Raw genomic sequence first — 18,049 nt, 5'->3', positions numbered from 1 at the left:
GACAAATGGGAAATAGTTCAAAGGGACAACAGTCATACATTCCAAAAGTACACTATCAGTGTACATTGAAAAGTCTCATCCAGACATAAGCACAGGATCCCACTAAGAGGATACAACTCAAATGATTACAAATCATTATACAAAATGAAAAATGACATAGAGATGATTTACAAGGAAAAAAATATCATCTCCCAAAACTTTAACTATACATGTGACCGTCTCCCTACCAGCCATGGACTGCGGCCAGGGCAAGACAAAACCAAGTAATCTCATTCCTAGACAAAGACAGATTGTTTGTTTGTTTTTAAGGGTGTTACGGCGCTTGCAACACATTTAGGTCATATCAGCGCCAGGAAAAAAAAGGAAGAATATTGGATAGTAAAAATATTCTAGATGTACAATTAAAAGGATTTAAGGAAAAAGTAAGACAAAGGGGAATGGTTCTAATAGGGATCAGATGTAGATTTCAATAGCACACTGTCAGTGTACTTAGTTTGAGATTACCTAAATGTTTCACCCAGACACCAGCACAAGATCCCACTAAGAGGAATACACTTATGTTAACAATAACAATGTTAACCAATCGTATGTTTAAAAAAAAAAACAAAAAAAAAAAAAAAAAACTAAATAAGAGAGAGATTTACAAAGAAAAAAAAATCATCTCCCAAAACTATAACTATAACTATACATTCAACTGTTTCCCTCCCAGCCAAGGTCTCCGGCCTGGGTCAGGGCAAAAACCAAGTAATCTCATTCCAAGACAAAGACAGAAAGCAATTGGAAAACAGATACAGGGGGATAGGAGACACAGAAAACGACCTCCCTGCCAACTATGGGAAGACAAAAGACATTGCCCAGAAATTTGATTTTTATCATTCAAGCTGAATTTCATGTAAGCAAACAATACAAATCTACAACATAACAGATGCAACATCTCTCTGACTAAACCGTAAACAAACAAAAAAAAATCCTTCAATACTTTTAAAAAGGATAAATCATTTATTACATGTGGTTAAAAAAAATGAAATTATGAATCAATTTTACAAAATCATGAAATGAAACCATATAGCATTTATCAGTGATGTAACACAGAGAGATAGCGTTTGTTAACTGGAAATGATGCCATTACGTTAAAATATATATCCTAATATCTGCTATGTTTAGTGATAAGATCATGATAGGCAAACTGATATTCTTACCCCCATCCCTCCCTCTTTCCTTTCTTATCTAGAACGATGGTGCAGATTTGTTTTGTTTTACAAAATGTAAAAATAGAGACATTTTGTTGATTTTGGGATTTTAAGTTGGTTTCAATCTCGATATAGCCATAAGAAGAAATCAGAAATAGGTTAAGATAAAGTATAGAGTAAACAAAATTGTATCTTAAAATCACCGCCTTATCTGAAATATTTTTCAAAAAAAATAAAAACTACATTATCAGAAGCCTATACAGTCAGATCATAACTTCAGCGGAATACAGTAGATAATCTAATTAATTTGACTTTCTAAGAATATAGCTAAAAAGCAGATAGATGCACTTACTGTAAAATGAACGTCAACGACAACATAAAAATGGGGTGCGTTAACCGAAGGTGTAAATTCAGGAAAAACAAAAACAAAACAAAACAAAACTAAAGAGTTTTCTCCATATGATATGATGATCTAGTAACAAAATTAATAGAAATAATTGTGATATTAAATTTAAAAAAAACCCAACCAAATAAATAATAATAATAATAATAATAATAATAATAATAATAATAATAATAATAATAATAATAATAATAATAACAACAACAACAATATGTGTCATGAATACACAAATGAACACAGCAGTATTTTACTTATAAGCTTGTTGATATGATTATAACATAAATGGGGTGAAATCTGAACAAAGCGCAACTTTGATAGTTAATAATAAAATAATGTCGAACAAAGCATTACCAATAACAGAAAACACAGAAAGCATTGATCTTCCATCCAGCCAGAAGTGCGTCACTGACAAATGTTATCTACGACAAAATATTGGTGGATGAAAAATTATAACGTTGTGGCAAGATAAAATATACAAACTAAATATCAAAATATCTATAACGAATATTAGTTAATTTTGGGAAATGGACCACAACGTGTAAATAAGAAACCTGGTTTGGCCAGGACAGGAGGTCTATATTATCTCCCGTCTTAGATCCAATGAATCTATTAAAGAAAGCTGACTGCACTAGCATTGAAAGCCAAATAAAAAAGAAGAAGATAGGGTTGGCAGGGTCATGTGGCCAGAATGGAAAAAGGGTCACTTCCCAAGACAGCCCTGTACTGGACATAAGATGGGAAGAGAAAGCGGGGAAAACCCAAAGAAACCTGGCGAAGGACCATGGAGAAAGAATTAAAGGAAGCAGGCCTGTCCTGGAATACAGCCACCGCAAAAGCAGCCGATCGCAAAAAAAAAATTAAAAAATGGAGATGTCTGGTGGATGCCCTATGTGCCTCAAGGCCCGAAGAGGATTAAGTAAGTAGATCCAATGAAAGCAGTGTGATGATTTCATGGGTGCAAGCAACTGGACCTCAAAAAGCCTGCAAGTCTACTTATGACCAGACATATAATCTGAAAAAGCCTGCAAGATTCACGGACTGTGTTTTTGTCTGGGTCAACTTTCATTTCTTCTATAATCAACTTCCGGTTCAAATTTAATAATATAACTACCAAATCCAAATCGTAAAAAGCCGGCGACGTTTTTTTCGGTAATCCAATTGGCCGGCAGTAGCCGGCACTCTTGTAAACCCCATTTAGTTTCTTAACTTACAATATCAATTGGCCACGGCACCGATAACAAGTTTCTCTTATTTATGGAGTTGAATTCAATTTAAAACTCTTTTTATGTCACAGCAGTACTTTGGAGAAGAAGAGGACTGACAATTTATTATTAAAAGCGCTTTGAGCACGTTTAGTGGATATTGCGCTATATAAATGTTCTATTTTTATTTTTTTTTTTTTAATATTGTAGTTTTAGAACTTACCAGGACAAGTCTCCCCTACCTCTCACCCACCAAAAAACAAAAAAAAAAAAAAACCCCCAAAAAACAAGGGCAAGACAGCTAGCTAGTTTGTTTAGTGAAGAGAAGTAAATTCCATGTAAAGTGTGGCCCATTTTCGTGCAACCTACTCCTTATATTGTTTGCTATACAAATCAATACATAATATATGCATGTTCTCTTTTAAAATTCCTACCACTACCATATAATCTATATAAAACATCTAAAATAATAACTCTACTCGGCCCTCCCCAATAAACACATTCCAAGATCGAAGAGAAAAAGAAACGATAATAACTATCTTTTTAAAACAATGATTATAATCATTCTGCATACTTCCAAATTCATATACAATATTGTAACTTTGTTGAGTCTTCTTAAATCACAACATGACCTTTATAAACCCTTTCATTAAAAAAAACAAAACAACTTTTTCTCATATAGCATTCATATCGTTACTTCAAGCACGCTTTTCCATTATCACCATACACATTATAAAAGCATATATTTTTTTTTCTTAAAAGAAATATGGCTAATGCATTACGAGTCGAGTAGTTTCATAAATATTCAAGATGGCAAACCTATGGAGGGATGAAGCATTTAAATTATGGATTAAAAAAAAAAAAAAGAAGAATTTTTTTTAAATTATAAAAAAAAAGGAAATATAAGCATCAATTAAAAAAGTAAATTTTTGTGAGAAATATATAAGATGGATAATAGTAGTAGTTGTGATAATAATAATAATAATGATAATGATGATATTAATAATAATAATGATAATGATAATATAATAAAATAAATAAAATAATAATAATAATAATAATAATAATAATAATAATAATAATAATAATAATAATAATAATAATAATAATAATAATAATAATAATAATAGTAATATTAATAATAGTACACAAAATGAGATTACGTCTTGAGAAGACAACATATGTTGAGTACTGATGTCATCTAATGAATAAGCATTCTTTTTTTCTTTCTTTTCTACTATAACGACCCACTTGAATTATAAACCAATGCCATCGTTAGAATATTTAATAAGTGACTTAGATAATGGCTGTATGAGAATTATTGAGCAATAACATATTATACGTATTAACATCAACTCAAAACAATTAAACAGAAGAAAATAAAACAAAGTCAAACCTCACATCAGTTACATTAGGCAATGTAATAGAAAGTTTAAAGAAAATTTAATACATAATCAACGGGAAGCAAAGCAAAACATTGAATAAAGAAAACGAAGAAATTAATTTTAGAAAATAAATTAAGAAATAGCAAAATATACCTAATTAAAAAAAAAAGATGGATTAGAAGGTATTTGCTTTTGGGAACTATTATCTGCTGTTGTTTGTTTCTGTTTCAACTAAAACGCTTTCAACAAGAATGAAAACCGAACAATTTTGTTCAATTTTTCATTCAAGTGAATGCGAGAGTCAAAGAGCTTTGCGGTGCTTGTGATAGTACTTTACACTATACCTATACATATCAGTTATTTATCACTGTCACAGGGCACCAAAGGCGGCACTATTGGAGTAATTTAGCTCTTATTAGGTATTGAAATGTATATTGTATTGCATTGTATTATAACACTTCATTAAAGTAAAATAAAGAGTAGTCAAAGGAGAGTCAAAAGATTACAGATTTAGAGATCTAGAGTTATCTCCCAGGATAAAATAAAGTAAGACAAAGGGGGCTAATTCCAACAGGGAGGAAGTGGGTCCCATGGGCAAAGTGTGTAACTGTTCTGTGTAAATTGTATACAACAACAGAATAAACATTATTAAAAGCAATGACAATACTGCCGTTGTTTTTAAAATCACAGTATATGCAACGTTAACCAAATAGCACATACTATGTTCTTTAATAAAACGGCAGAATAATTCATAGGTACAATTTTCAAGAGAAAAGACAAAATCCTTTGTTACCAAAAAAGCTATTTTCATCTATCTCCTTCTCTTTGGAAAACACCTAAGGCAGGTTCCTCAGGAACCGTTCCTGGTTATAAACAGGTACTCTTGTTGTAGAATACAGGCACAAAGCCGCATGGAAGAAACAATGAAAAAGTGGGAGGATGGAAGATACGAAAATCAAATTCCCCCCTGACCAATCTTCACTCAAATTAAATCAGATTTATTTTTTCTCTCAATGCAATTTGGTCTCTAACAAATAACACTTTAAAAAATATCATGGAAAGTAAAATAAAACAACACCTACAATTGAGTCAATCTCAAATTAAGATGTTGATTAAAAAAAGGAAAGATGGATGAAACATAGTTGGTAATTTTGGTAGTCCAAAAACAAAAAAATATAAACTGAACAACATAAAACATAGTGAGAAGAAAGTACAAGATGAAAAGAAATAACAATCGAGATATTCGGTAAAGAAAAACTAAATGGAAACATGAGTGAAGTAAGATAAAATTGGATGGCAACAGTATAATAATATGCGTTAGTTTGGCAAGCACTCGAAAGAAGGATATTATTATACAAGGAAAATCATTGAAAAAAACTCTTCAACGCGTATCAATTCTACATTCTGAATTTCTTTCGTGTCATAAAAAAATAAATGAAACAACTGAGAAATTCAGAACCTTAATGATGTTTTGTATGTACAGCAAGGTGATGGAGATAATAATGAAAAGGTGACAGTAGATAGGATAGATCCTAGAACAGTTAGCATTTGAAAGAATTTTTATTTTTAATCTGCGGTATTAAAAGCCACTGACTGGTGTCTTAAGCGAATAGCATCACTTACTTAATAGGAACTGAATAAACAAGCGACCAGCGGCAGATAAGTACAATTTGGAAAATATCCTGAGGTTATTAAGTTTTGAGTAATAGTAATTATCATAACATCCTTTCGATTATAAAATATCATAATGAAAGAAAAGTTAAAAAGAGTATGTCAGAATTCTGCACTGTTATCTATTAGCCTTATTTACAAATTACAAATAAAAATATTAAGTAAGTAACTGTACAGTTGAAATAGAAATAAGGAAGGTATTTGCATTTCAAAATCCCAGTTTTGAAAAAATGTTGAGGATTCCTGCAAAAATTTAAAAAACAAACTAGGAAAAGATCTGCTCAAAAGCAAGAAGGTAAATAAGAGAATCACAAATCACATTGCTGAAATACTGAACTGACAATTATCAAATGAGTAACGTTAAAACAAAACGATATAGAGGAAGACAATAAAAACTCTCTTTCTTTCTTTCTCTCTCTCTCTCTCTCTCTCTCTCTCTCTCTCTCTCACTCTCTCTCTCCCCTTCCGCCTGACAAACACAAACGGTGGCATACTCACACTCGTGTACATCACCATATAAGATTATTTTTTGGTTTTGTCTGCTCAAGTGCAAAAATATATCTTTAGAGCCATACATCGGATAGATACAATGAAAACTTCCAGAATGCGACGTGACGTGTTCCTTATTCCATCAGGCATGACAATCACTCTAAATCATACATCAACGAGACCAGTTTTATTGATAGATTTAACCAACAAACCAATCTAAGAGTAAGCTTTATTAGCAATTAAAAATTTTCTACTTTTAATGTATTTATAAATCTATGAATGACAACTCATTAAAAAAACAAAAACAAAAAAAAACAATAAAGCAGAAAGTAGGTACAAAAATGAAAACCAAACAAACAAGAAATGGCAGCCACCAATCGGGTTAAATTACTTTCCAATGCACAATAACAGATGATTAAATTATCAATTTGACGACGTATGAAGATGGTAGATTTAAGGATGAATCAAGGTAATACAGTACCCTATGGATTCTAGCATGCTGAATTCCAGCATGTTCTGCGATAAAGTGCTAGAGCTGGGTCACCAAATGAAAGGTTTACCACCCAAGAGCATTGGATTTTGCCATCTCCTAAGAGCATGCTAAAATCCAGCGAGTACTTCATGTCCATATAGAACATTGAGCAAATTGAGTTTTGAGAAATCAAAAATGGAAAAAAAAAAAATTTCTGCTTTTACATAAATTAATATCTAACCGCCTGTACATCAACCTATTTCTACATAAATTGAAAAGAAAAATGCTTATTTCACTGGTTGTTGAAATAAAAATAATTTTACATCAAAATTTTTACTAAAGGTACACAACGCCAGAATGAAGGCAGCAACATGCATCAACAGTTATAATTTGAAAACGAACACTTGAAAAGCAGCAGATAATCTCTTTATCAATTTGCCATAAAGTCATGGGCATCAAATTTGATCAAATACGAATTGTTACCAAACTGATATTTTGAGCCTTATTTTTTAAAATAAAAACTAAAACCTTTAGACATATTATACTAAAATGTTTGGACTGACCTTTGTGATTCAGACATGTCAAAGGTCAATTTTACAAGAGGCAATCAATCAACCCTAATAAACCATGTGATCTTAATTATATCATTTTTGTTTTTAACACAGATATTTACTGCTCATCCTGATAAACAAAGCCCAAAATGATCGTTTATCTTGGGGAGAGAAAAGTTTCAAAGTTTCTATTGTACAATCTTATTGAAGTCATTTGTTATCCATGAAGCTCAAAACATTAAATTTCAACAGAGCTTCTAAATCATTAAAATTCTTTTATCTCTGAAAAGTTCCCAATCCAAAACTAATCAGTCTCTAAACAAATGAAATTACCTCTATGCCATCATTCAAATTTTATCGAATCAAGAAAAGAATACATGATATGAAACCTATTTATTTATTATCTTTAATGTTTTAAGTGGCTTTATGATATGAAACCTATTTATTTATTATCTTTAATGTTTTAAGTGGCTATGATGACTCGATAAAAAGACAGAAACTGAAACATATACAAGGATGTCTCTGTTTGTTGCTTTAGGTCTCTTCCAACATAATTGAGGTTATATGAGAGACCGCTGAAACAAAAAAACAAGCAATCTAACAAAAATAGTACAAATGTAAATCAAAATCATAACCTAAAGATATCATAAGCTAAATTATAAATAACCAAGAACAAACAGGCAGAAGATTTACAGAAAAAAAAATATCCCCCGTCAAAAATACAATCACAAACCAAAGAAGCAGGATAGGCTAGTAAAGAGAAGAAGAAACGACATCACTATCGGATCGTACACCCATGCAAACATCATAGGTATATGATTCAAGGGTGATGCTCCCATCCAACCACCCGCACAAGGATGTGAAAAAGCGTTTCAAGGTGTTATCGACTATGAGGAGAAAACATATCCGCCAATCTACTGCTACAATACAACCCAACTATAACAAACCCACCCAATAATGACGTGAAACTCTCCTGATTTTTAATTCCTTTAATAAACATTTCTTCGGTGCTTTTTACTTAGTTGTATCCAGTTTCATTTTATTTCAAATAATCAGAGTCTGATCCAATTATTTCTGTAAAATATTTGAAAATGAAATTGCTTTTGTGGACACAGGGGAAAGTTTATAGAAATCATCTTTCAGATTTTCTTACGAATCTTTAATTAATCTGTTTAAGGTAAGCATAAAACCAAAATGATTGCATTTCAAAGAATTAAAATTTCTAAAAATAAAATGCTTTCCTATTCCACACATCACAACTCTCAGAAGTTTCACATACTTTTACATGATTATCTATGCTTTTCATTGGCGAGAGGCAAACACACACGAGGGTAAAAATCCATCATTTACAAAATGTGAAATAACATATATAGAATATGATAAATTTCATATCTACAATTTTGTATTGTTCTGTGTTGGTCCTCTGACAACGATCGGATTAAAAAATAATGTGAATCTTTGTCTTATGCATGAACTCCTATTTTTTCTCTCTCTCTCTCTCTCTCTCTCTCTCTCTCTCTCTCTCGTTCTTGTCCGTTCACACACACACACACATACATACATACAATCTGAATGATCTCTGCCATGCACGATGTAGTACTGTTGTATTCCAACCTGTGTCACCACTTGTATCCGCATACGCTACTTGTTCTCCTTAAGCCAATTCTTTCATTCCACGATGCTAAAGGGCAAGAAAAAGGAAAAAAGAGAAATATAAGATTAATATGTCAATTTAAGGTCAATTCTTATATCAGAAGAAAATGAAAATAGAAATGCATTTAAAAAAAAAAAAAATAATAAATAATAATAATAATAATAATAATAATAATAATGATGATGTTAATAATAATAATAATAATAATAATATAATAATAATAATAATAATAATAATAATAATAATAATAATAATAATAATAATAATAATACTAATAATAATAATGATAATAATAATTATTATAATAATTTGCATAATATAATAATAATAATAATAATAATAAATAATAATAATAATAATAATAAATAATAATAATAATAATAATAATAATAATAATAATAATAATAATAATAATAATAATAATAATAATAATAATTCAAGTCTTTTAAATATAATAATAAACAAACAATACCAAAATCACCTGACATTCATCCTCCAATCAGCAGCAGACTAGGCATTTCGTGACCGGATGTCTCCATTCTGGACATGCTGGGGTTTGCTGGATTCTATCTCCGCCTGCATTCTGGCCAGACGCTCTTGCATGCGGCGCAACTGGGGATTAAGAATTGACAAAAGAACAACACTCTAATATTGATTTTTGATAATTGATAAAATAAAATACTTCAAATTGACAGATTACAATAGAAGCAGCCATTTGTAAATATTTTTTTTTTTAAACCACTCATTTCAATTAAGGAAAATTGCTGAAAACTTGTCACTGTGCCATTATTTTCATATGTGACCACTCATTTCAATTACAGAAAATTGCTGAAAACTTGTCCCTGTGCCATTATTGTCATATGTGACCAAACATTTCAAACAGAATTGGTGAAAATTCCTTGCTAATTATTTTTCTTAGCCACTCATTTGAATTAGAAAATTAAATGAGTGATTTTGTCTATTGACCAACATTCAAAAACAGATATTTGATTAAACCTTATGTTAACTAATTCAATTTTTCTCAGTGTAACGTAGTCTGTAAAATAAATGAGAATGAGTTTTGTTACTTCAACTTCAAACAACTCAGAACATTTTGACTTTAAACTCGATCGATAATGTTAATCTAATTAATTTGAAATATTACCAGTTCAACACTATGCCTTTAACAAAATCACTTGATATATATTTGTCTTCCCTGACATTCAACACGAAATTAGCCCTATATTACAAGGCAAAAAGCAGTTCTATGGCAGTGAAAAGCGCACATGTTACAAAGCCGTTTATAAGTGTTTGACTGGTATAGCACTGTTATATCTCACAGATCACGTGGTCATGTGTAAATTTGAAAGTTACACTTTAAGATCATGTAATGACCAAATGAAAATTTCGGAAAAAAGATCAAGAACAAAATTTGGTGATAGATCGTTTGCTTGTTTCAGCCCCAAGATTTGGAATGAACTACCACGTGGCCTGAGGGAGTGCAAGTCTTTACCTGCCGTTAAAAAGAATCTCAAGACACATCTTTACTGTATTTGCTTTTATTGACGCTATGAATCCTCGATTTGGCTATGAATTCATTGCATTGCATTTTATTTTTTTCACTCAAAATTGATAATTTATATTGTAAAGTGCCCAGAGCTGATGTTTTACACGAGAATGAGCGCTGTATAAATGTGTATTATTATTGCTTTTGTAATGTTCTTTCTTTTTATTTATTTATTTTTTTTTTTCAGAAGTCCTCACCTCTTCTTCCTTCTGCTTCAGCTCATACTCCTTGTCCGACAACTCGCCTCCATTGTCCATTCTGGGTGCAGGTTGCGGTTTGCTGGAGATTAGAATAAGAAAAGACAATGTAATAAATATTTTAAAATGAGTTACTATCCAATAACAAACAAACAATTCTTTAAAAATAAAACGTTCTTAGCAGTGAAAGCTGTGAAGGGCATGAAATACAGTGGAATCTGCATATGTCAACACCTCTTGTTGGTAAAAATTTTTTTGTTCTTTATCTAAGTGGGTTGCATTGATAATGGAAAAGACAACCTTGTTTAAACTCAACCAATCTTTCTGGTCCGGGGGTGTTGGATTTATTAAGATTCCACTGTACAAATATTTTATTTTTTAAAAATAAAAAAAAAGGCTTAAAAAGTTGAACTAATGATTTTGGAATATGTTGTCAATCTTGCTAGAGTTAAAAAATTGTAGGGCCTTTTATGAATTATCACATCAGAATGTTTTTTTGGGTAAACAATTGTGACCCTCCGTGTCAAAGCGGTATTATGTCGGGATCCACTCGGTTAGGGAAATTGAATTCTTTGCCACAAATATCAAACTTGGGTTTAATTTCTGTACGTTATGCTGGAGTATAAATACTATTTCTTGCTTTATAAAAACTTCTAAGGTCCAATTTCTCATCATTCTATCTCTAAATTCACTTTTTGGGGTCTGAATCATTCCGACATAATACCGTTTTGAGACGGAGGGTCACAATTGTTGAAAAACTTATTGAGATCTAAGTTATGTCTTAAATTTTGACTATATAAATCGAATAACATATTTAAAAGATCTTCATTTTTAAACAACTTAAATGTTATAATGCAGAGAAACAGATATGAAAAGGGAGCTTGAAATTGGCAGGGATGCATTGCAGTGCTAACAGAGAAAAATAAGCAGTAGAGATTGTGATGTCGCAAAAAGGCCTTGAGTTTTAAAGGCATCTCTATGAACAAACTAACAAATTATTCAGTGGTAATAAGAACTCGTAAGACTGAAAACTTGAATTTAATTAACACTACAGCATTTTTAAGCTAAGCAAAGATATATGTATATATTATACGAAAGAGAAATCTGTGACGTTTAAGTAATAACGAAGTGAAACGAGTGATACAGACATTGAAAGCTAATGCAATTACAGCCCTATAGCACTGATCATCAAGTGGTAATCAATTCTTTTAAAAGTTGAGCAACTATGGAAAGGGGTGGAGATTGGTGGAATTAGTTTGCCACTTTACCCACCCTTCATTTAGACTACATATTAATTCCTTTGTTTAGAGTATTTTACACATAAATATCACTTTACCCATCCTTCATTTAGACTACATATTAATTCCTTTGTTTAGAGTATTTTACACATAAATATCAATATCCATTATTTTTTTTTTTTTTGAGCGTTTATATAGCGCAATATCCACTAAAATGTGCTCAAAGCGCTTTACAAGGGGTCCCTGGTCAACAGCAACATTTAACATGTGGTCTTGTGGTATGACACTCCCTTTCGGATCGGAAGGCTCTGGGTTCGAGCCTCGTTCTGCGCATAGTTGAGTCCTTGGAGAAGGCTCTTTACTCACATTCTCTCACCGTACACGGGTGTAAAATGAGGACTTAGCCGCTAACAGCGTCGTCTCTGTTCGAAAAAATTGTAATATCGGCTGACAGGCGCCATGTCCCGTCCTAAATGTTAAATCTTGCTGTTGGCCAAGGATCCCTTGTAAAGTGCTTTGAGAATGTTTAGTGGTTACTGCGCTATATAAAAGTTCAATTAAAATAAATTTTTAAAAATCAAATCTTGACATTTCCTGTTACACAGTGGATCTGAGCACGTTTAGCAGATGTTGTGCTTTATAATATAAATGCTAAATTTTATCTTGCCCTCAACATTCCCTCCCTTTCCTAACCAACGCCATCACACTTTTATCTAACTTCCATAATCAGGTATCAGTACACTTATTGTCTTTATCAACAGGAAATCGGATCTGAAAGGCCTACTAGGTAGTTGAATGCTGCTTTTAGCAAAAAGGCTTAAAATGCCAATATTAAAGCCTGATATGTTTTTAATGGTAAAAAAAAAAAAAAAAAAAGAAGAAGAAAATATGACTATTTATTATTTAATGCCATGAAGAAAAAACAATATCAAATACAACTCAAATATTTCCTCACACGACCATGTAAAAAAAATCTTTTGCAAGGAAAGATATGTTCTTGTTTTCAAATCGTATATAACAGCAAGCATGATAAAAAGTGGAATATTTTTCATTACATTGGCACGATTATAAAAAGATCAAACGTTTGAGTGGCAAATAATGACCTAAAAACTAAATAATTTATTAGGTTAAAAAGAGTGCAAGTGTTGATTGCGTAAAGTTATGACATAAGCACTGTCTCGACATTGATTAAAGATGAGATGAGTATTGTTGCGTGATTTTCTCCCCTTCTTTGATTCTTTGTTACGTTTCAAATGCTCAGCCAAAACACTTTTGATTTGTCAACTGAGTATATTTAACTCTCTTAAACAATTTGTTCAATTTTCCATTCATATGAACTCAAAAGAGTTTTAAATGCTAAATTAAGAGAAATAATGTTATATACAAGATATATGGCTGATATATGCCATTGACATCAATAATATCAAGTCCTACAAAAATCAATGACGTTTAAGTACGGCCTTCCATTTGATCAGGGCTAAATAAGGGTATGACTTTAAATTTATGCAACATAAAATATGGTATATTTACTAACTTATATATTCAAATTTATGGAACCTTGATGTTATTTCTTTCTCTAAAAAGGACTGATGTATAAGATAAGACATAAAACAAACATAGACGAAAAAAAAAAAGCATAATAAAACAATTAATTTGATGGCAATTAAACAATGCAAATTAAGTACTAAACCAGCTATTTAAGTGAATTGGTTGTTCTATTTTTGCTATTTGTTATTGACGGCACACTTGCACACAAACACACACACACACACAGATACACAATTTTTCATAAGGTTGGATAGAAACAAGGTCAGTCATGTGTAAACAGATGCCTCCCAAACTGGGAATGAATTTTGCATTTAAAAGCGACAAGAGATCATTAGCTTACTAGTATTATGATATTGTCATAAATAATAACGTGAAGTTGAATGTAAGCTTCAATTTAATTACAAAAACAGATCAAATGAACCCTTCTGGTTTCCCCTTTATCAACAGATCAACAGATTCTCATCTGTGGTGTTTCAATCATCCTGTTTTGTTGATAAAGGGGAAACCCAAAACGTTCATTTGATCTGTTTTTGTAATTAAATTGAAGCTTACATTCAACTTCACGTTATTATTTATTTCTTCGAGCTTCGAGCAGCAACATTTACACTATGATATTGCCAAAAAATTACTGTGTGTAAGAAATACAGCTCAGCAAATCCACGTTCAGAAAAAACTGAGACACAAACAAAAAATAATAATAATAAGCATTTAGAGTGTTGGAAATTATGCATTTAAATCGGCGTTAAATATTGCGGGATAGGATAAATAAGGGTAGGAAACAAAAACAAAGACAAAAAAACAAAAACGTATGCGTATAGTATTAAGTAGGTAGCATAATTAAGACACATTTGGTCATAGCTGCCACAGTATTGTAAGTCATTGTTGCAGGGATGCAGCTTACCCAAAATATTAATAGGAGGAGGAGGGAGGGCAAAGGTCATCAATTGTAGGGATTGGCAAAAAGATAGGAAGTAAAAAAAAAAAAATCAGTATCAAAAACAATTTAAAACTTGGAAAATGTAACATTTGATTATTAAATACAATTTAAGACAAAAATGATAAAATGATATATACAAAATAAAATAAATAAAATATGCATGTTTGAAAAAGAACATGCAGTGCACTTGTAAAATGTGAAGAAAAAAAAATGCTACACAAAAATAATTTAAAATTATAATGTGTGAAAGCAATGAGGAACCAAAAAAAAATATTTTTAAATGATATAATAGGATGAAATAGAAAATAAAGTTTTGCTAGGAAAACAATATATAGTCTTAAAAATTCTTTAGGGGGTGGGGTTTAAAAAAGATAAATTCGAATAAACTAAACAAAAAAAGAAGAAAAAGGAAGAAAGAAAAAAAACAAGAAAATAAATATAAAATTCCATCAAAATATCAAATTGGCACTATTTCACATTATCTTTGTCATAGACTTCCAATAATAATATCAAAATTGAAAATAAAAAATAATTCTCTATTCAAATAAGTTTCTATGTAAAAGATATATATGTACCTTCCCTTCCTTGGTGCTCCACCATTTGCGAGTTTTTGGGCACGGAAATTTTCATAATGGTTTTCTTGTGTTACTTCTTGTAAGTCTTGCATGTGAGTTCTGTAAATTTATAGATTTATTGTTAAAAAATATTCATTTAAATATCATTTCCGTACAATAAATGAAAAAGCTGTAGATCCTAATCAATTTAAATTTGTTGACTTTGATACCACCAAAAATATCAAATTGATAAAATCAATTGCAAAAAAAGTCGAGAATAACAAACCAAAAAATTATGAAAAAGAAAACTGGGGATTACATGAGTTACAGAGCCACCGTTTAAAAAAAAAAAAATGGCTTTCCAATTTACAGCAAATTCAAGGTGAAAAATGGAATCTAAATTGAGCTTTTATACAGAACAATATCCACTAAACATGCTCAAAGCGCTTTACAAGTAGTCCCTGGTCAACAGCAACATTTAACATGTAGGACGGGACATGACGCCTTATTATTATAATTTTTCGGACAAAGACAACGCTGTTAACGGCCAGGTACTCGTGTTGCACCTGAGTACGGTGAGAGAATGTGAGTAAAGAGCCTTTTCCAAGGACTCAACTATGAGCCGTGCGCGAGGCTCGAACCCAGGACCTTCCGATCCGAAAGCGAGTGTCATACCACTAGACCACACAGCCGCACATATCTAAATGGTCATATCTTTAAAAAATCAAACTCGAGATGATACTCGAATAATAATCCCTCTCAACGTGAGGCTCGAACCTAGGACCTTCCGATCCGAAAGCGAGTGTCATACGACTAGACCACATAGCCGCACAAATCTAAATGGTCATATCTTTAAAACATCAAACTCGAGATGATACTCGAATACTAATCACTCTCAACATACATGAGCATAGTTCTGAGTTTGATGAAGTCACAGTGTTCAGGGTTTTCCACCTCCACAACTCCCCATGGATACATGCGACCCCTGACCTTTCGTCCTTTCACCTCTATGATGGTGTTGGCTCCAACTACGGCAAATGGCACTGCGTTCTGAAGATTAATAAAGGTGAAAAGAGTTAACAAATGGTTTTGAGAATGAATCAGAACACCAAGAATAAATATTTGAAAAGTAATTTAACTCACATCTGTATCTCCTATATATGAGATAAAAGTATTGGATTTTAAATTGATGATCTCTCTCCTCCTAATTTTTAAAAAAATACAAAAGGAGTGACTTTCCAAAATGTAATTTTGATAAAAGAATACTACAGAACTTAGGTATCGATTAAGACATAGTCTAAAATGAAATTAAACTTTTAAAGATGTATTTTAATAACAAACTTTAATATAATTAACTTCTAGGTCTGTTAAAATATACAATGACAATAAACAGACATTATTTTTTTCGAGCTTTTATATAGCGCAATATCCACTAAATGTGCTCAAAGCGCTTTACAAGGGGTCCCTGGTAAACAGCAACATTTAACATGTAGGATGGGACATGCCGCCTGTTAAGCGATATTACAATTTTTCGGACTAAGACAACGCTGTTAACGGCCAGGTACTCGTTTTACACCTGAGTAAGGTGAGAGAATATGAGCAAAGAGTCTTTTCCAAGGACTCAACTATGCACCAGGACCTTCCGATCCGAAAGCGAGTGTCATACCACTAGACCACATAGCCGCACCATTTCTTATCATCTATCAATCAAACCTGTCTCAATAAATTAAAACGGGAGATTTCTTCCGGCTTGTATCATCATTGATCCATCAGACAGTGGAAAAATGTCAAATACTAATATCAGATCTAGACAATCAACAAATATCCTAGAAAGCGATTGCATGTATCTGTTTTATACTGGAGGAACCATGGTTCTGTGTATGATATAGATAGCACTAAAGGATGAACGTTTTTTTTTTTTTTAACAAAAGATCATAAACTATTTTACTAGTTGAATTAATGAAATGAGACAATTTACAAATATTTCTAAAAATCGTTTTGTAATAGTCCATAAAAAATTATATTTTCTATTTTCAAAATGTTGGATTTTGACTCAAATTCTAACAATAAACAATTTTTTTTTTTAATTGCATGTTTTGCTTAAAGTTGTATTTAGACTAGTAAACGTTAACGTTTGTTTACTTTGAGCTGTCTACATTGTTCCTTGTAATCTTCATCTTCATCCGAATCACAATCTGGTAGAGGGTAGATTTTGATACCGTTCTCGTCTATCTGGTCTAAGATCTGTTGAAGAAAAGAATTTTACTTTTGTTTTTAAATGAATAAAAAATCTTAATCTTTCGGTTATTTACTTATTTCTGAAATGTATTTTGAAACATAATCTCTACTTTGAAAAATAAATAAATCATTAGTAAAGCAAAGCCTATGTTGCATTTCACTTTTATTTTATCACGTGCTTGTACATAGATTGTATGACCAAAACAATCGAACTAAATCTTCACGCTAATTAAAAGAAAAGAAAAAAATGTTTATAAAGGTCATAGGAAAAGAAACAAACAACTCATTCTCAAATAACGTAACAACCGTTTTAAAGTTCCTGACAAATGTCATACGAAATAATGAATAACAATGTGAAATTGAATGTAAGCTTCAATTTAATTACGAAAACAGATGAAATGGACGTTTCGGGTTTCCCCATTATCAACAAAACAGGATGAACGAAACACTACAGATGAATGAGATAATGTGGTAGTGGCATTGTTAAGATGAATAAACAAAACATTTACGGGCAGGAAATAGTAAGCTCCTTTGTAAGGAAGCACGAATTAAAATAGAACAATAGATATTTCTAAAAGGTGCGCAATTAATTAAGTTATTTATTTCTTGGAGCCTCGAGCAGCAACATTTACATTAAGAAATAATGGTAGTTTCTTCAAATAGTTTAATCCACTAAGTAAAACATTTACTGCCTTAAAGACCAACCCACCTTCCTTTTGAGGCAGATGACTTCATTCTGTGTTAGGGTGTCAGCCTTGGCGAGCACTGGCACGA

At 31.5% G+C, this 18,049-nt stretch overlaps 1 protein-coding gene across 25 annotated transcripts in view; it reads right to left on the bottom strand.

Moving 5' to 3' along the window:
* Positions 1–5,169: 5,169 nt before the first annotated feature.
* Positions 5,170–18,049, bottom strand: part of LOC144967169 (septin-2-like) — a 127,462-nt gene continuing 114,582 nt past the window's right edge. For 15 of the 25 annotated variants that reach the window (XM_078904096.1, XM_078904079.1, XM_078904080.1 and 12 more), the window contains 7 exons: positions 17,985–18,049; positions 17,180–17,281; positions 15,942–16,087; positions 15,059–15,157; positions 10,761–10,821; positions 9,499–9,629; positions 5,170–9,044 (listed from right to left, as the gene is read on the bottom strand). The exon at positions 17,985–18,049 is cut by the window's right edge and continues 53 nt beyond it. In XM_078904096.1, coding sequence (XP_078760222.1) covers positions 9,528–9,629; positions 10,761–10,821; positions 15,059–15,157; positions 15,942–16,087; positions 17,180–17,281; positions 17,985–18,049 — 575 coding nt within the window. In that variant the 3' untranslated portion in view covers positions 5,170–9,044; positions 9,499–9,527. Of the gene's footprint in view, positions 9,045–9,498; positions 9,630–10,760; positions 10,843–15,058; positions 15,158–15,941; positions 16,088–17,179; positions 17,282–17,984 lie in introns of all 25 variants that reach the window. The other 10 variants (XM_078904088.1, XM_078904073.1, XM_078904072.1 and 7 more) reach the window with 1 other exon arrangement.

The sequence above is a fragment of the Berghia stephanieae genome, chromosome 3, assembly GCF_034508935.2.
Source record: "Berghia stephanieae isolate SIO BIC M18660-M18661 chromosome 3, UCSD_Bste_1.3, whole genome shotgun sequence".
NCBI lineage: Eukaryota > Metazoa > Mollusca > Gastropoda > Nudibranchia > Aeolidiidae > Berghia > Berghia stephanieae.
Note: the sequence above shows the minus strand (reverse complement) of the source record. Positions and strands in the feature narration are given on the sequence as shown.